The 18,121-nt window shown below is 57.2% G+C and overlaps 1 protein-coding gene across 1 annotated transcript in view; it reads left to right on the forward strand.

Moving 5' to 3' along the window:
- The first annotated feature begins 15,246 nt into the window (after positions 1 to 15,246).
- Positions 15,247 to 18,121, forward strand: part of HHIPL1 (HHIP like 1) — a 31,612-nt gene continuing 28,737 nt past the window's right edge. Inside the window, exon 1 of the mRNA XM_055556383.1 lies at positions 15,247 to 15,728. Within this exon, the coding sequence (XP_055412358.1) occupies positions 15,447 to 15,728 (282 nt within the window). The 5' untranslated portion in view covers positions 15,247 to 15,446. The remainder of the gene's footprint in view (positions 15,729 to 18,121) is intronic.

Genomic DNA, 18,121 nt, shown 5'->3' on the forward strand with positions numbered 1-18,121 from the left:
ATAGGAATCACGCAGACCCTTGTCAGTCAGAACTTTTTCCCAGGAGATTCCGATCCACTGCCTCTGGGTGCAGCCTGGAGTAGGTCTGTTTGACCTACTCGGGGGTGGGGATGGGGGTGACCTACTCGTGCGGAACCGCAGGGTGATTCATCCGTGGCTGCCAGGCGCCACCCGCGCCCTATTCACCTAATTTCACCACTGTGTGCTTTTTAGGCAGCTGGGGTGCTTGGCTGCCCCTCCACCCCAGGACACGAGGGTGATTTCCAGGGCTGAACTATTATAAATACTTCCCGCGGGGCCGTGTTTGTGCACAGCTTGGTTTTCCTGTCCGATTGTTTCCTCGGGACGAGTTCCCAGAAGTGGGATTCCTGAGCGGAAGGATGGATGTTCTCCCGACCCTGGTCCCCATCCCTAATCCAGGCTAGCCCCAGGAGGAGGATCCGGCCTTTCTCTGGCTTCAGGGAGGGGCAGCCGGCAAGTCGCCCTCGGCACTTCCGGAGGAAAATGACAGGTCAGGTCCTTCCTGTAAGAGCTAATGACCGGCTTGACGCGTTCCTGGCTGCCAGAGCCCTGAGGGCCCAGGTGACTCAGTACCATCTTTCCAGGGCCGGCAGGGATGGCTCCGCCAGCAGGTGATGGATTTTCTCTGTGGAGGTCACAGGAAGCAGAAAGCCATCCACATCTGTCAGCAGCTTTTGGGGAAGGGCCAGAGAGAAGGCCTGAGACCCAGTGAGCTGATGGTTCCTCGTCTTTTCAGGCAACAAAGGGCCTCTGGCCTGTCTGAACCCCCTGAGGTGGGGCCACCCCTCCAGGGCCCATATATGGGACACTCAGGCCCTGCTGCCACTGAAAGTGTTAGCCTCCCAGTGGCGTCTGGCTCTTTTCGACCCCATGGACTGTAGCTGCCAGGTTCCTGTGTGCATGGGATTCTCCAGGCAAGAACACTGGAGTGGGTTGCCAATTCCTTCCCCAGCGGATCTTCCCAACCCAGGAATCGAACCTGGATCTCTCATTGCAGGCAGATTCTGTGCTTCTAATAGGAGCAGGGGGAGTCGACCCCGTGAGGCCAGCCTCTTAGTGCCCAGACCATCTCGCAGAGCCTGGCACTAATGGGTTCCCCCTCCCTATTAAGAATCCTCTGAAGGCAAGTGGTGTCTGCTCTGTTTCAGACTCCAGAAGTGAGCGCTCTGACCCTGGAGGTGGACAATCTAAAGCAGCATGACCATGTCTCAGAGGCCTGCAGGTTATACCGGTGGTAGAAGGGTCTTCCCCGGCTGCGTGCACACCCTGTGCCACGCAATATTTATTTGGCTGTGGACATTACACCCACTTTACAGCTGCATAAACTGAGGCAGAGCAGCTCAACTGGCTTGCCCGACAACCTGAAGACTCATCCACGACTCATCGTGCTTACTGAGCACCTGCTGTGTGCCAGGCCGCCTGGCCTCCCGAGTCTCCCCTTGACCAGTTTTCCCAGCCATTGTCCACATTTCTTCACAGGCACAAGGAGCGGCCGTGCGTCCACTCCCGCAGGAAGGGTGTTACCCCCATTGCCCTGCCCCAGAGCTGACATTCAGCTAGCTGTGGTTCTCTTTGGTCTCGGGGCAGCATGATAGCTGTTCCTGGGTAGGACTGGAGGCTTATGTGGGTTTGGCCAACTCCAGCTGTTGTTGTGGGGGAGGGGGCCTTACAGGCATGGCCACCGGCTGCCTCCTCTGAAGGATTCTCCCGGGCTCAGGACACATAATAGGGAGGGGGAACCCACTGGTGCCAGGCTCTGAGAGACGGTCTGGGCACTAAGAGGCTGGCCTCACAGGATCGACTCCCCCTGCTCCTATTAGAAGCATAGAATCTGCCTGCAATGAGAGTTCCAGGTTCGATTCCTGAGTTGGGAAGATCCCCTGGAGAAGATCCTCCTGGACGATACAGGGGCATTCACCCAGGGGGCCTGCTGACCACAAAAAGTTGATACAGAACCTTCTGTGGGTGGCCCCAGGAAAACAGGTCTTCCATCGCAGCCTCAAGGGATGCTCATTTAAAAGAGAGTTTGGGGGAACAGTCTGTGCATTCGAGCTTCGGCACATGAGGCAGGTTACTCCAGCTCTCCTTGTTCAATTCCATTCTGTTGGTCTCAGTCCCCCATTTCACCTGCTGAGGATCCTGGAAATGCTGTGTTCTCATGGGGGTGTTGCCACTGGCACATCTGATAAGCAAGCCTCCCGGGGCTCCATGCAGATGCTTGATTGAAACGAGCAGAGCAGAAGGCAGAGTCCTATGGCCCACCTTTAGAGACCCTGTCACATCAGACCACACTGATTTACAGGCACGCTTTGCCCCCAGGTCACTGCATCCGGGGAGTTACGGCTGCCCTCCTCTCCAGCCTGCATCCTCCATTCCACCGAAAGGACAGCGTGAAGAGCTTGCCTCCTAGACCCACCCTTACCTGTCCCACCTCCACCCTTGGGACACAGTGTTCCCTGTGCCTCGGATGCCCTGTCCCTCTTCCTCACCTGGCTGACTCCCACACTGCCTGGACACGGGTTTGTAAAGTCCTTCTCCACGCCCACTCCCAACCCATCAGGCTCCCACAGGCCCTTGGGTTCCCCGTTCATGCCCCCCCCACCCCATGCCCAGTGCTGTGGCCCTGTCTCCTGGCCCCTCGCTTACACCCTGGGATCTCAGGGTTCTCAGAGCCCAGGCAGGACCAGACCCCAGCAGAGGCAGTTCTGTGCTGCTGAAAGGGCCCAGGCTCAGAGCCAGCTGGGTTTAGACCAATGGTTGAACCTCTCTGAGCCTCGCTTTCCTCACTTCTCCAATAAGGATGCTCTCCAGGTCAAGGGTCAGTGAGGATCACGGACCCCCGTGTGCAAAATGCTGGGCTGGGGCGGACTCTCTGTGCTCACCGGGTGAATGAATGAGCCAGGAGCCACGATCCCTGTCCTCAAGTTCAGTAGAGAAGGGGACAAAGTCTTGCTATGGGAACTGCCACGAGGAGCCATGATTGACGGGAAGCGAGGACGTCTTTATGGCAGAGGAGGTATACACTGCAGGGGGACTCCTGAGTTCTGTAGGCAGCAGAGCTGGGGGAAAACATTCTAGCCTTCCTGGGTGTGCTGTTTCCTACAGAGTTGTCAGCACCGGCTTTTATCATTTTAATGATGAGCATGTGTGTGTGTGTCTGTGTGATTTAATAAGGGTGAATGGTGTTGGAACAGCCTTATTCTGCATGTCTTTGAATGCCTGTTTCCCTTTAAGGCTGGCCTGAGAACTACACATCTCAAAAGTATGTATGAGTCCAGGGAAGTCCTTCTCTATTAGCTCAAGATTGTGAAACGAGCTCAGCCTGGAGCGCTTGGGTGGTTTTTCGAAGTGGTGCGTTTCAGATGATGAGAACCCCACTTGGCAGGGAAGAAGGGCAGGACCCTGGCATGCCCCGGGCGGCACCAGCCTCCCTGGGGCTGCTGCTCACTGTGATCTGAGAAACGCGAAGAGTCTTCCCTAGCTGACTCCTGGCCTGACACGACCCGCCGCCGCCTCGAATTCCACCATCCCTCACGTTCCTTCTTAAGGCAAGCGTTTCTCGTAGAATGTAAATATTTTGTCTGGGAGAGAACACTTGGCTTTATCATCAGGAGAGTGGAAGATGGAAAGTTACTTTTATCGAGCACCTACTATGTGCTTTACTATCAAGGGAAAGGAAGCTGGAAACTTACTGGTGTTGAGCACTCAGCACGTGAGCAAGGAGGGGGGAGTTACCCAGGACTGCAGGAGAAGGACTGGGCTCTCAGAAGGGCCAGGGGCTCGGTGGAGCCAGGAATTGGAGCCCAGAGCTGACTCTCCACCTTGCTCTGCTCACAACACCCAGTTGTTCACAACACCCAATTGCTCCTCCTTCTTGGCAGGTGGCTCCCTGGAACGTGAGATGAGACAGTTCTAGAGTCCCAGGGCTCCCGGACCCGGGTTCCAGCGCAGTCCTGCCTCCCACCCGCTGTGTGGCCAGAACCATCACTTCATCTCATCTGTGGGTGGGACAGCAATAACGCCTGCCCCGCAGGGCTATGGTGGAGACAGGAGACATGGGAAGGTGGAGAAACACGGTCTCAACAAGGGCTCAGTCTGGGACAAGTCTGGTTTTCTTATCAACTGACGCAAGATAAAGCATGTACAGCCCCGGCTCCCCCCGGACACACTGCCCCTTCCCTGACTCTGGTGGACGCAGACGTGGGACCTGCCTTCTCCTCCCCCCATGTCCCCATCCTGGAACACGAGGAGATAGGGCAGGTGGCAGCTGGAGCAGCCAGCTGATAAGTGCAAGTTGTTCACAGGACTGCTGGCCCGTGTCAGCCACCTGACTCCCTTCCTACCCCGTTCACGCAACCATGAACAGGGCCCCCTTTTCTTATCCCTAGGAGCCTAGTTCACTATGCAGAGGGGGCCAGATTCAGAATCCCACACTGGCCTTCCCCCTCTATGGCCCGAAGCAAGCCCCTAGCCTCCCTGTGCCTCAGTCTTCCTATCTCTAAAATGGGTGTGTGTGCTAAGTCGCTTCAGTCATGTCCAGCTCTTTGTGACTCTATGGACTGTAGCCCTCCAGGCTCCTCTGTCCATGGGGATTCTCCAGGCAAGAAAACTGGACTGGGTTGCCATGACCTCCTCTAGGCGATCTTCCTAACTCAGGGGTCAAACCTGCATCTCCAGCATTGCAGGCAGATTCTTTACAGCTGAGCCACCAAGGAAGCCCCTAAAATGGGCAGCCCGTCTCATTCGCGTCTCCTTAACAGAGGGGAGTCTGGAGAAATACTCAGTCCCTGACTTAGTGAGAACTGCCTTAAGGTTGAAGTGCTAGAACTGCCAGCCGAGAGGTCTGCCCCCAACAGGCAGGTGCTGCAGCCCAGGGAACTTGAATTGATGGTCCCCTGGGAGCCCGGTGGGCTCAGGCTCCCCAACATGGCAGCGTCCCAGGGCCTCCTTTCCTGTGGCCACAGCTCGGTCCTCACCAGCCTGGCCAGGACTCCACCCTCAGCAGCCCCACCCCGGGGGGCAGCCCGCAAGAACTGACACCCCTCGACAACCTCATCCCTTTTTGCAGAGGAGAAAACTGAGGTCAGGGAGGGCGTATCACTGGCCAAAGGTCTTGAGGCGAAGGTGTGCCTGTCTGCCTGACACAGAGTCTGGCCTCTTGGCCATGACGCCAAAACTGCTTCCAAGGTTATTATCGTCATTACAATAGAATATTCGTAATAGCTGTAATTACTGCTATGGAGGGCAGTGCCCTCGGCAGACAGGTCTGGGTGGCGTGTCACTGGGGCAGGTGCCTGGCTGGTGTCCAGAACTCAGCAGGGTCCTGTCCCAGTCGCCCCAGGACCACACTGAAGATGTGAGGCTCCACCGTGCGGCCCAAGTCTGCAGGCTGGGTCAACAGCATGGGGCCTCGTGCACCCTCTGGCAGATCCTGGACTCCGGCAGCCACTCATTGCCCATCTGCTCCTGGAAGCACTTGGTGATGGAGACAGCAGAGCTTCACGGATGGGAACACTGAAAATTCAACCAGAGGTGCTTGCTGTTTTGATAAAGCATGGTCTCCCCAGGCGAGCTAAGTAGCCCTGCTCCAAAAGGCAGCACGTCCCGCTGGTTAGTACATGGTTGCTGTTGTTCAGTCGCTCAGTTGTGTCCAACTCTTTGAGACCCCATGGACTGCAACATGCCAGGCTTCCCTGTCCTTCACTATCTCCTGGAGCTTGCTCAAACTCATGTCCATCGAGTCGGTGATGCCATCCAACCATCTCATCCTCTGTCATCCCCTTCTCCTCCTGCCTTCAATCTTTCCCAGCACCGGGGTCTTTTCCAATGAGTCGGCTCTTCGCATCAGGTGGCCGAAGTATGGGAGCTTCAGCCCCAGTATCAGTTCCTCCAATGAATATTCAGAGTTGATTTCCTTTAGGACTGACTGGTGTGATCTCCTTGCAGTCCAAGGGACTCTCAAGAGTCTTCTTCAGCACCAATATTCAAAAGCATCAGAAGCACTCAGCTTCCTTTATGGTCCTCACGTTTGTGCCTGACTCCTGGGAAAATCATAGCTTTGACTATACGAACAAGTGACTTCACCTGCTGCTCTTTTTCCCCATCTGCACAACAGGGCAAAGCTCAAGGTCATTGTGAGGACTGCAAGCTGGAACCATGCCTGGCCCATGCCCATGCTCCATAAACGTTTGCACCATTATCCCTGCAGGTGGGGACAGTGGAGAAGGGGCTGCCCTGATGCGGGAGAGGAGACAGACTTGATGGTGATGACTCCTTGTGGAGTGGCGGCTCCCACGTATGGCTGGGACAGCCCTGTGGCCCCAGTGGGCATCGGCTCTGGGCTGGGGAAGCCAGACGGCTTGCTGCTCCAGGGGTCCAGGACCACGTGTTTGAGCCCCTCAGGCCCCCTTGGCTCCCTTGGAGCTGAGAGCTCCTGGAGAAGCCTGCCTAACGGGTTCCTGCTCCCCGCTTCCAGCCAGGATTCCAGCTCCATCTTCTTCTGCTCTGTCCTGCCACTGGGACCAAGGGGAAAGGGGTAGAAATCTGAAGACCTAATCCCAGCCTCTGGGACACAGCCCACCCAGCTGCCCAGGTCTGAGTGCAGAGACCGAGTCTGCAGCCTCAGGATGGGGAGTCCAGCACCAGTGTCAGCCCACAGCTGGCCCTGCGGGCTCCCCATGGGGTGGGTGCTTGGCCTGGAGCCGGTCCAGAGGGCTGGCTTGCTGGCACAGCATTGAGAAAGCCTAGGGCACCCAGAGGGAGACACTAGCACGAGCAAAGTGGAGGGCAGGGTGGATTTTCAGGTGCCTGCAGAAAACGGACTTCCCTGGCACTCAGATGGTAGAGTCTGCCTGAGATGCTGAAGACCTGGGCTCCATCCCTGGGTCGGCGAGATCCCCTGGAGAAGTGAATGGCTACCCACTCCAGTATTCTTGTCCGGAAAATTCCATGGACAGGGGAGCCTGGCGGGCTACATTCCATGGGGTCGCAAAGAGTTGGACACGAGCGACTGAGACTTTCACCCTTTCACGTCAGCCAATAGGCAGCATGAAGGCGAGGAGGTCCCACAGAGGCCAGGATTCTCGGGGAGCGTTGCTAAGGCAGAGGGGAGCCCCAGTGGCCAGGAGAAGCCAAGGGCCCGGGGGCTAAGGGAATACGATGGAGGCGGGGCAGGCGGGCCGGGGCTGTGCGTGGGGCAACATCTCGCTCTCTGTCTTTTCTGAATGAAAACAACACCCAGAAAGATGGCTTAAAATCTGTTGTCCTTTTCTTTTTGGGAGAGGTGACTGGGGTCACAAGTGGCCTCTGCGTCTTGCCCTTGCATTCCTGGACAAGGACGGTGGCAGGATGAGGAAGAGGCAGTGCTCCTGGAAGTTCAGGATGCTGAGTCCCAGCGCAGGTTTGCCTGCCTGCCTCTGCGGAGTCTCCACTGGGCTGTGGGTCCCCTCGGGACATGATGTGGCCACCAGCAGGACTGGGCAGCTCTATGGGGCCCCCTGGTGGCCTGAGGAGTTGCTGCAGCCACACGGGCTGGGGTAAGCTCACCCAGACTCCCCCTGATACAGGACCTTTCTTGGGAGAACCAGACCACACGCGCGTCAGGTTCTTTGCCGGGTGTCACTGGGGAAAGGTCATCTCCCAACAGTCCAACATCTTGAGGGGACTGTCCCAAGTCATTAGGCTGCCACCAAAAATCCATTGTTAGAGAAACAAGCAGGAGACAGAACAGAAATAAAAATAACGTAAACATGTACTTATTGAAAAATGAAGAGCGAGTGTGCTCTGGAGGGTGGCCCCAAACCCAGCATCACCCTGCGCTTCCAGGAGGGGAGCTGAGGCCTGGGCGCAGGTGGGAGAGGAACCTTCCTCACTGGTTTAATTTTGTGCTTTCTGGCTTTTGAACCCTGTAGAAATATTGCCTGTACTTAAAAATACATGAAAGCTCTAAGTATTCAGAGACTCAGGGACAGAAAGGGACATGAAAATAACGGGATTTCCCCCGGGTCACAAAAGCACTGATAGGAAGCTGCTCGACAATTACTTGTATGCCTACAGCCATGGGGAGCTTACTCCTTAATGAATCAACTCCCAACCTGGAAAGACTCTCTTTTTATGGGCTGAACCATATCTCTCTGGTTTAAACTCCCTCTCCTGGGATGACCTTTGGTTATCAGTAGGATTCCAGTACTGGCTGAGCATCCCCTGGAGCCTTGGGTCTTGGTTTCAGCCCCTAACAAGCTCAGAGACCAGTTTCTGCAAGCCGAGCAATAGATGGGATTCTAAGGCCATTGGGTATAAGACTGTAGCCAATATAGGACTTGACCACCACACACAGGGTTGGCAGCTGTTTGTAACAATAGCATCCATTCACGGCACCCATAAATTCTTGTTGCATCCTCTTGTCCCACTTCCTCCCATCCCGTGTTTACAGGTATGCCCTTGTAGTGCAGTGTTTGATGGGTGTATCTGATTGGTCTTGCAGTATCAATGTCCTGAGCCTCAGTTTTCTCATCTGTAAAATGGGGTTAATAATAATGTCCATCCTAGAAGGTTGCTGTGAGGTGCTTGCCAATCTGCTGGCTCTTTTCAAAACATCTGTGTTTGATTTTAAACTTCAAAAGAAGAAAAAAAAAATAAACAGAAGAAACTGGGCGTGACGCAGCTTTGTGATGCCTCTTTGACCTCACACCAGCACGAATGCACATGTGAGCTGTCTGCCACCAGGTCCCCGTCTTCAGGTCCCGGGGGCCATGTGAATCAGGGGTCTGCCCCCACCCCTACCCCGTGCCCGCAGGATCCTCAGGTCTCCCCAGGTACCCTGAGTCTCTGGGGGTCAGGTGTGAACTCAGGGGCATGCTTGCTGGTGTCTTCCAGCCCCTGAGACCTTCTCCCACGGCCTGCCTGCACCAGCTGTCGCCACTTAAGTCCTGGTCACATGCAGATGGAGACCCTCAGGCACAGGGTGCTGAAGGAATCACAGTGCGGTCAGGAAATGGGGGCTCTGGGGTTTGAACCCCAGGCTCAGTGTCAGGACACTTCACTGAGGCTCTGAAGGTGGCTTCCTGAGCCCCTGGGACCTGACATTTTGAAAAGAGACCAGCAGATCAGCAGGCCAGCAGGTGTCCAGGGACAGGCTGAGCTGCCTTTTGGTGACTGGCAAGGCGGACAGAAGGTAGCCCTAAGCATGCGATGTGGCCTGGACAGCAGTTCAGTGAGCAAGCTCCCATATCCACATGGTCGAATCGCCAACCGGGTGAGGGGACAGAAGCCAGTCAGAGTGAAAGTGCAGAGCACAGTTCAGTTGTTCAAAGTTGGAGGTGTTAGATGATGTTCTGAGTTCTCTGTGGTACCTGCATGCACCACCTTCAGGAAAGACTTCCCCCAGGAGCAGAGGAAAAGGCTGTGAGGTCAATGTGAGGTGCAGAAGGTGGGAGCCAGCCAGGTCTGTATCAAGCACATGCTATGTGCCAGGCCTCACCTGCCAGCCCATTTTACAGATGAGTAAACTGAGGTACAGAAGGGTTAAGCGGCCTGTCCAAGGTCACAATAAGTAGCACAGCCCACGCTCTGGATCACTAACCCTCCTGGCCTCTCACACTGTCCCTCACAGTTCCTCTTGTTTTGAAATCACACTCGAGACGTCTGAAGCAAATGTGGTCAAATATTAATGTGGGTAAAGTCTGGTGGTGTGTCCTTGGGCGTTCTTTCTCCCGTGCTGTATGATTTCTCATAGGTGTGAGGTGTTTACAAAAGCCTCTGCTGGCCCCAGGCCCTTTGCCCAGCTGTGATCCACATCACGCAGGTAGTCCAGCCGCCAGGGTGACTGAGCAGGGACCAGCCCAGCCCCCAGCTCCCACATTTTCCCGTGCTAGGATGCCTAGCGCAATCTCCTGCTGTGGCTGAGTGGCCTGGGTCCTGGGGAGAAAGGATTAGCCTATTTGGGCTGCCCACTGGAGACAGGGAGGGCAAGTGGCCCCCTGCACAGACAGGCGGGTCAGGGGCCTTTCCCGTCACTCTGGAGAAGGAACTAATGGCTGTGTAATTAGCGGGCGTCTGCTCCGCAGGAGCTGATGCATGGCTGGCAGCCCACACTGACCCAGTCTGGCTAGAGTAGGCTTTGGGTGTTCCTCTGGTCTGTGTGTCCGGTTCTGGCAGCCGACAGTGCCCTCGGGGCTCCTGGAAATGTGGGCAATACTCCTGCGACCTCAGACAATCCTCAGGCCCACTGGGCTGGGACCCGGAGTGGCCAGCAGTGGCCTGGCCTCACCTCCTCCCCATCCCCAACTCAAGAGGTAGGGAATTCGGGGCTGAGGGTGGGGAAGGTCGTCCACAGGGTCATCAAGGGTGTTGACGGAAGAATTGCGTGTCCGTCTCATTCCAGGCGAGACCCGGAAGGGCAAGAAGGCAGCCTTTGGGCCCGGGAGCAACGGCTGAAAGTACCCAAGAAGCCACTGTTTGGGGAAGAAAGTCCGGAGGTTTCCTTAGCCACAGGCCTGGCTTCCACTGCTGTTTCCCTCACGTGGAGCTCGAGGGCACATCGGCTCAAAGGACCAGCTTTGTTCCTGCTGCCCAGGCAGTGTCCCCAGTCCCCTGAATATCCCTGGCCCCAGACGGCATTTGGTGCAAGTTCAGGCCATCTAGTCCGTGGCCACCGGCTCAGCCCTCAGGGGCTGTGGCATTCCCTAGTGTTTCTCAGCTTGTCCCCTTAGGTAAGACAGGCAGGTTAGAGGTCGGGTTAGAGAGGGCTGGAGTGGGGGAAATGCCTTGCGAGGGGTGTTGGGAGGTGATGTGGATGGGGCTCTGTTAAGTCTCTCTCTTTGACATGCCTATGCTGATTAGTATTCTTTTTTTTTTTAAGTTGTTTATTTACTTGGGCGCGTCAGGCCTTAGCTGCGGCCCCTGGGACCTCCGTTGTGTCCTGCGGGTTCCTTCACTGTGGCGCGCAGCCTTTCTAGTCGTGGTGTGTGGACTCCAAGGCACATGGATCTTAGTTTCCTGACCAGGGATCGAACCCACAGCCCTTACATTGTAAGGTGGATTCTTAACCACTGCACCACCAGGGACGTGCCTCTGGTAGGGCTCTTAATCCTGGAGAGTGGGTTTTGTTATGGAGACGGTTGTGAGAGTATTTCGCGGTGGGTAGGGAGGAGACCACAGGCTCTCCCTTCCCCCTGCAAGAGCTGTGGGAGTCTTTGGTGAGGTTCCCTGGCGATCAAGTCCCTCTTCCTTTAGACTGTGACCACCGGGCCCCACAGGAGTTCCTCACCTCATGCTGTTTGGCTCTGCTGCTGCTGCTGCTAAGTCGCTTCAGTCGTGTCCGACTCTGTGCGACCCCATAGACAGCAGCCCACCAGGCTCCCCCGTCCCTGGGACTCTCCAGGCAAGAACACTGGAGTGGGTTGCCATTTCCTTCTCCAATGCATGAAAGTGAAAGGTGAAAGTGAAGTCGCTCAGTCGTGTCTGACTCTTAGCGACACTATGGACTAAGCCTCCTGCAATTATCAACATGACCTCTGAGGCCATCCGACAGGTTCTGGATCCAGTACCTTCTGCCCCAAGTGATCCGATCACCCCTGGGACTCTGGACTCGCTTGTCTCTTCAAATTTAGGGGTGGCGGTTGACCCTCAAACCTCAGTTCTCAGATGGGTCCAGGAAAAGTCACTGATCCAATTTTCAGTCTGTTCATCCTTTTCCTTTCTTTCTTTTTTTAAAAAGATTTATTTATGTATGGCTATTCTGGGCCATTGTTGCTGCCTGCGGGCTTTCTCCAAGTCCATCGACCGGGGGCTACTCTTGCTGCCATTGCTGTGCAGGCTTCTCATCGCAGCGGCTTCTCTTGTTACCCAGCACCGTCTACAGAGCACAGGCTCAGGAGTCGTGGTGCCCGGGTTCGGGTGCTCCGTGGCAGGTGGGATCTTCCTGGGCCAGGGATCGAACCTTTGTGCCCTGCATTGGCAGTTGGATTCTTAACCACTAGACGGGCGGAGAAGCCCCGCCCTTTTTCTTACTGGTGAGACAGGAGTAAGAACTTCCAAGCTCCGGCGTGCCGGGGAGGAACCGCAGACCCCGGCTCCCAAGCGCCCGCTTGCTGTGTGCTGCAGCGCGCGTTTCCTTGTCTGCACAGCGGACCTCAGCACAGAGACTGCGTCCACACTGCCGGGACCCGGAAAGAGGGCTGGGGACCCTGGCAAGCGTGCCCCCATGATAGGGGCACCAGCCAGAGGAGTCCCGGCCCCAGGCCCCCCTCCTCGGGACCCCAGACAACAAGCCTTCTCCGAGGTCAGACAGCCCAGCATGCCGGAAAACAGCCAGGTGGGGACAGGGGCCTTGAGCCAAGTGCCCTGTAGCTGCTTAATGAACATTTGTCAAATGAACTAACAAACACATCTCTAAAAGTTGTTCCACGCAGGTGGGGATGGGGGCTCAGCAGGACGCCGTGGCCTCAGACTCTGCCTGAGTGGCTGGCGGTGTCCAGGCGTGTATGTTGGGGGGGAAGGTGTCTGCCTGGCCATCTCCAGAAACTCCTGTGGCAATGACATTGGGCCCTGGTGAGGCTGTCCCCTCAGCTCAAGGCTATGGCCCAGGCTCTGTGTCCCCCCACCCCCGCCCTCCCAGCCCCTCACACACATTCCGGGAGCCTGTGTTGATGTGCTGTTATTATGATCTGAATGTTTGCGTCCCTGCAGGACTCCCCTGGGGACTCAGTGGTAAAGAATCCGCCTGCCAATGCAGGAGACGTGGTCTCAATCCCTGATCTGGGAAAATCCCACATACCGCTGGGCAGCTAAGCCTGTGCGTCACAACTGAGCCAGTGCTTGAGAGCCCGGGAGCCGCAGCTACTGAAGCCTGAGTGCCCAGAGCCTGCGCTCCACCACGAGAGAAGCCAGCGCAGTGAGAAGCCCACACACCCCAACTAGAGCGTAGCCCCTGCTCATGCAACTAGAGAAAAGCCCCCGAGGCAACGAAGACCCAGGAGAGCCAAAAATAAATAAAGTAATTAAATAATACATTTAAACAAATCTTATTTGAATGTTCATGCTCCTCCAAACATAAATCCTAATCCCTAAGACAATGGTATTAGGAGGTGGTGCCTTTGGGAGGTCATTAAGTCATGTGACTGGAGCCCCCATAAGCCAGATTAGTGCCCTTGGAAAAAGACACGAGCTTCCTCTCTGTCTCTCTCTATCTCTGCCACATGAAGATACAACAAGAAAATAGATGCCTGCAATGCAGAAGAGAGCCAGCACCAGAACCCAATTGTGCTGTCAGCCTGATCTTGAACTTCCAGCCTGTGGAACTGTGAGAAATAAATCTCTGCTGCTTACAAGCCACTCAGTCTGAGACAGGGACCATTGCCCTGGGTGGCTCCAGGCTGGGAGGAAGGGGCCACTGTTCAAGCCCTCCGCAGCTCCCGTCTGGCCCTGCCCTTGCCCCCATGGCCTGTAGGAGGGCCCCAGCACTTCCCAGGCTGCAGCCCCAGCCTCCCCTGCAAGTTGGGCCAGTGAGAGGAGCCAGAAGGCCAGAGGAAGGGAGAAGCCGGAGGATTTCTTTCCCTCTGAAACAGGCAGAGTCTCTAACGGGGACTGTCTCCAGTTCCACCAGACATGCCCGCTGGCCACCCAGCTCTGGCCAGGTGACCTAGCCCTTTGGTTGTAGTGAAGTTCCCCGCTGTTCCTCCAGTCAGGTACTTGTAGAATCTTCCTGCTAGTCTCAAGGCTGCCTCACTGTTTCCTGTACAGCTTCTTGAGCATCAATTCTCTACATTAAATTCCGCATTTTATTGTATTTATTTTTTTATAGGGCATGTTGGCCATGGTAGAGATTTTGTTTTTATTTAATTAATTTATTTGGCTATGACATGAGGTACGTGGGATCTTAGTTCCCTGATCAGGGATTGAACCTGTGCCCCCACTGCAGTGGAAATGGGGAGTCTTAACCACTGGACCACCAGGGAAGTCCACCCCCACCACATTTTAAGTACTTAGAGATGTTTGGCCTGCTGTGGACACCCTGGCTCACACATGGTACCTGTTCAGGCCTAAAGCACAGACCTCAGGGAGCTTAGAGTCCTGCAGAATCAAGTTCACCCTCAGTCCTGCCACGAGGGCTGGCACAAAGACACAGATCCTGTCCCCCAGGGCAGCCCAAAGAGACCTGCCCAGAATGGGTGTGTGAGTTGGGGCCACGAAGGCTGAGTAGGAGTTTGCCAGGCTGAGAAGATGGAGAAGAGCATTCTTGGGAGAAGCAAGTGCTAAGGCCCACCTGGAAGAGTATACCCTGGGGGGATTTGTTGCTCTGAAATTCTGGCAGAGGGGGGCAGTGTGTCTGTGTGTGTGTGTGTGTGTGTGTGTGTGTGTGTGTGTGTAGGGGGGTCCTGTCTGGGCAGTGGGAGCCGCAGGTGAACTCCATCCTACCCTGTGTATTGTATACCAGGGTAGCTCAAAGAGTAATTCCAGAATTTCTTGCATTAGAGTTCTACAGGGGGGCCATCAGAATCTCTGGGTCTCAGAAGCAGCATTTCAGGGGGGCTGGCTTGCTCAAGAGAGTTTGCAAACCCTGTCCCTGGGCTCTGAGAGGCCTCAGGCCTGCTCAGCAGGGCAAGGACCCCCTTGGTATTTGCCTTTCTGAAAAACCTCTAGGGCTCTGTGGAGTGGAGCTGATGGGGAGGGGGGAGAGAAACGTCTGCTGCGGCTGCCCATTCCGACACCCGGGTGGTGATGCTGGTTCCATCATCCGGGTGGTGATGCCCAGCAGAAGCTGGAGGGTAGACAGCTGGAGGTTCACCCAGGCAGGAGCCGGAGGGAGGAGGCCCTATAGTGCCAGGCTGTCTGGAGGCTGCTGCCCAGGAGCGGAGAAGGCGAAGAAGTCTGGAGTGGGCGTCCACGGTGGGCTCTGGAAGCGGCCCCAACCTCCCTCCCCACCTTGTGAGTCCCAGGCCAGCGCCACCACCTTTTTACATGACTGTGCTCCCATTTTAAGTGATTTTGTGAGAATTTCCACCACGGGCCCCATGGTGTCCCTCCCCTGGTCCAGTCAGAGTCTCCCGCACCTCCTGGGCTAAAAACCCCGGGGGGAGACAGCTGCATCCCAGATGAAAACGGGAAACACAGTCCGCACCCGGCCCCAGGAGGCCAGGTCACCGCCACGGTAATCGGAAAGACTCCCGATCCTGGAGGTTGCGCCGAGCTGTGCACCGCGCCCTTCTGCGCTCAGTCCCGGGCCAGAGGTGACCTCCTTGCACAGGAGGTCTCCAGGTCTCCCAACCCGAGGCTCTGCGGGGCGGGCGTCCCGGGAGGCTGCCGGCGGGGCGGGAGGCGGGCGCTCAGGGCGCGGCCGGCGGCTACTCGCGGGCCGCACTGGGCCGGGGGTGCCTCCCTCCGCCTCTTCCTCCGCCGGCCGGGCCGGGGCGGAGCGGGGCGGTGGCATGGCGGGCCGGCGGGCCGGGGCCGGGGCCGGGGCCGGGACGCTGCTGGCGCTGCTGGCGCTTCGGGCGCTCGGGGCCGCGGCGCACCCGCAGTGCCTGGACTTCAGGCCGCCCTTCCGGCCACCGCAGCCGCTGCGCTTCTGCTCGCAGTACTCGGCCTTCGGCTGCTGCACTCCCGAGCAGGACGCGGCGCTGGCCCGGCGCTTCGGGGCCGTGGCGGCGCGCGTGGACGCCGCGATGTGGGCCGAGTGCGCCGGCTACGCGCTCGATCTGCTGTGCCAGGTGAGCGGGCGCGCGGCGGGAGGGCGCGCGCGCGGGGCCTCGGTCCCAGATGGAGGGTGGCGGCGGTGGCAACCCTACTGGGCTAGAAGGATCGAGACTGGGCATCGGGCTTCGGAACCAGAAGCCCCCGGGCGGGAGTCATTTGTCAGGGAGCGGGGAGTCGGGCATCCTGGGATGTCTGTGGGCTTTGCCATCACTAACTTTGTGACTTAGGTTTTCTCTGGGTCTCGGTTTCTCCTCCTGATGAAATCATTGCTCCCTCCAAGTCTGAGGGGCTCTTCTGCCTTGGCACCGCCTAAAGATGCCCCCAGCGCCCCGGTCCCAAAGAGCCCTGCCCTTGTCCAAGCTCCAGGATGGGAAGCTTTTGTCCTGCTGAACTCGTTGTGTTGCCCCTTGGGGGGAGGGGGGCGCCCACTGACCCCTGCAGAGGGCATGATCGGCGCGCTGGGATTGGGTTTGTCGAGGGGTTTGGGGGACCCTGCTCTCAATGAGGGCCTTTCCCCCGAACCTGACGGAGTGCTCTGAGGGCCCCTCCGGACTGCGGGATCCTGACACCCACTGGGGCTCCTACCCTGCGTGACCCCGGAGGTGAGATGTGCCAGGCAGTTCCAGACCCCCTAGGTTCGTGCTGTGCCCTCTCCCTGGGATGATGCTCCCACCCAGCGTAGGCTCGCTCATCCTCGGAGACCACCAAAGACATCCCTGTGGTGAAGCCTCTTGGCCCCCGTCCCTCCTCTGAGAACTGAACCCTGGCTTCTCCTCACACCAGATTGTGCCTCGGTTGTTCATTTTCCTGACTCCAGAGTGCCTGATGACCCCACCCCCTGGCGGGTATTGGGTCAAGGCTGAGAAGTCCAAAGGCTGGCCCAGGCCCAGTCCCGGGAAAGTGAGAGGACCTGTGGGTGGAGGGATCCTGTCTACACAGCAGAGCCCAGCCTTCTGCCATTGGGGGCAGGTGCTGGTGGGAGGGGTGGGGCCAACCGGGGCTGCTTGGATCCAGTCATACTAGGGTCTGACCCTGGCCCTGCCACTTCCTGGCCTCGCAACCCCGGACAGGTCAGCCCTCCGCTTCAGTTGCGTCATGTTTACATTGGGGGAGGCCTAAGCTTCCCCGCCCTCCCACCCCCCGCTTGCCGTGAAGACTGAATGACACACACTCAGAGCTCAGGGAGCCATTCTGCCTGGATTTCTCTAGGCCTCCTTGGTCCCCAGTGGCTGCCCAGCCCCAAGCGGGGACGAAGTGGGGCCCAGAGGCTGCTTCAGGGAAGCCCAGAGAGGCAGGGACTAGCCTGGTGATCATACAACCCGGAAGTGGCCGTGGTGACACTTGGGCCACACTCATTGCCCATGTGAGTGAGCCATCGTCTGAGCAAGAAATAAGAGGGGCTGGGAGGGCTCTCTCTTTTGGTGGACTCCCCTGAGCCCCCACGCTGTACATCTCAGGGGAGTGAGAATGGTACAATCAAGCATCCACCCCCCTCACCAATCTGGGGGCCCTGGAGGATCAGATCCTGTAGTCTTCCCATGTCAGTTATGTAGAAGAGTTCATGCGTCCATTCCGTGTTTTTTGCCTTTTTGTTTTAATTGAGCATTTACTATGTGCCAGGCTCAGCAGGGCACTGAAGGTAGGCAGGTCTGCGGAGGAAGAAGGGAAGGGCCAGCCCCGCTACCCTCCCCCTGGCAGGAAGCTCCCCTCTGTCCTTGGGAACCGTCCCAGCATGGCCTGGCCTTGAGCAAGCTGTGGTAAGATGGCTGCTAGCATCTCACCCCAGGCGTCTCGGGAGTGACCTCATGTCTGGAGTGAGCTTGGAGAGTGCAGCGTAGGCTGGATCATGGTTTCCCTGGAGGGCCTCGTGGGAGGGAGGGAGAGCGCTGGACCGGGGACAGTGTTCCCAGCAAGCCAAGGCCGTGTCTGGACTCAGCACCTCCTGACTTCCACCAGGGGAGGGGGCCGAGGTGCCTTGTTTACAAGTTCCAGTCAGTGATGGAATTCAGGCACTCACATCTGCCTGGACTCCTGATGGCAAAAGAGACCATGAAACATGCCTGTGCCCACAGTCCCCCCAGAACACGCGCCCATCTGACACCCACGACTCCTCCAGATGCCCATGATGGCTACCTAGCCAAAGGGCAGTAGTCCCTCCTGGCCCCTTCAGACCCTTTCCTGAGGCTTTGCCCTGGTCCATCTGATGTCATAGGAAGGAGAAGAGAGAGCTGGTGACGTGGTAACTCAGGTCCCAGGTTGAGGAGAACCAGTCCATGCAACAAACCTCCACGTGACTGCGATGGCCTCTACGTGCCCCAAGTCATCAAAGCCTGGTTTCTGATAGAAGTCTGTGCACAACATGCTCTGCAGGTGCAGCCACTGGGCAGACAGTGCTTCGGAGCCTGTC

Source organism: Bubalus kerabau, chromosome 19 (assembly GCF_029407905.1).
Source record: "Bubalus kerabau isolate K-KA32 ecotype Philippines breed swamp buffalo chromosome 19, PCC_UOA_SB_1v2, whole genome shotgun sequence".
Taxonomy (NCBI): Eukaryota; Metazoa; Chordata; class Mammalia; order Artiodactyla; family Bovidae; genus Bubalus; species Bubalus kerabau.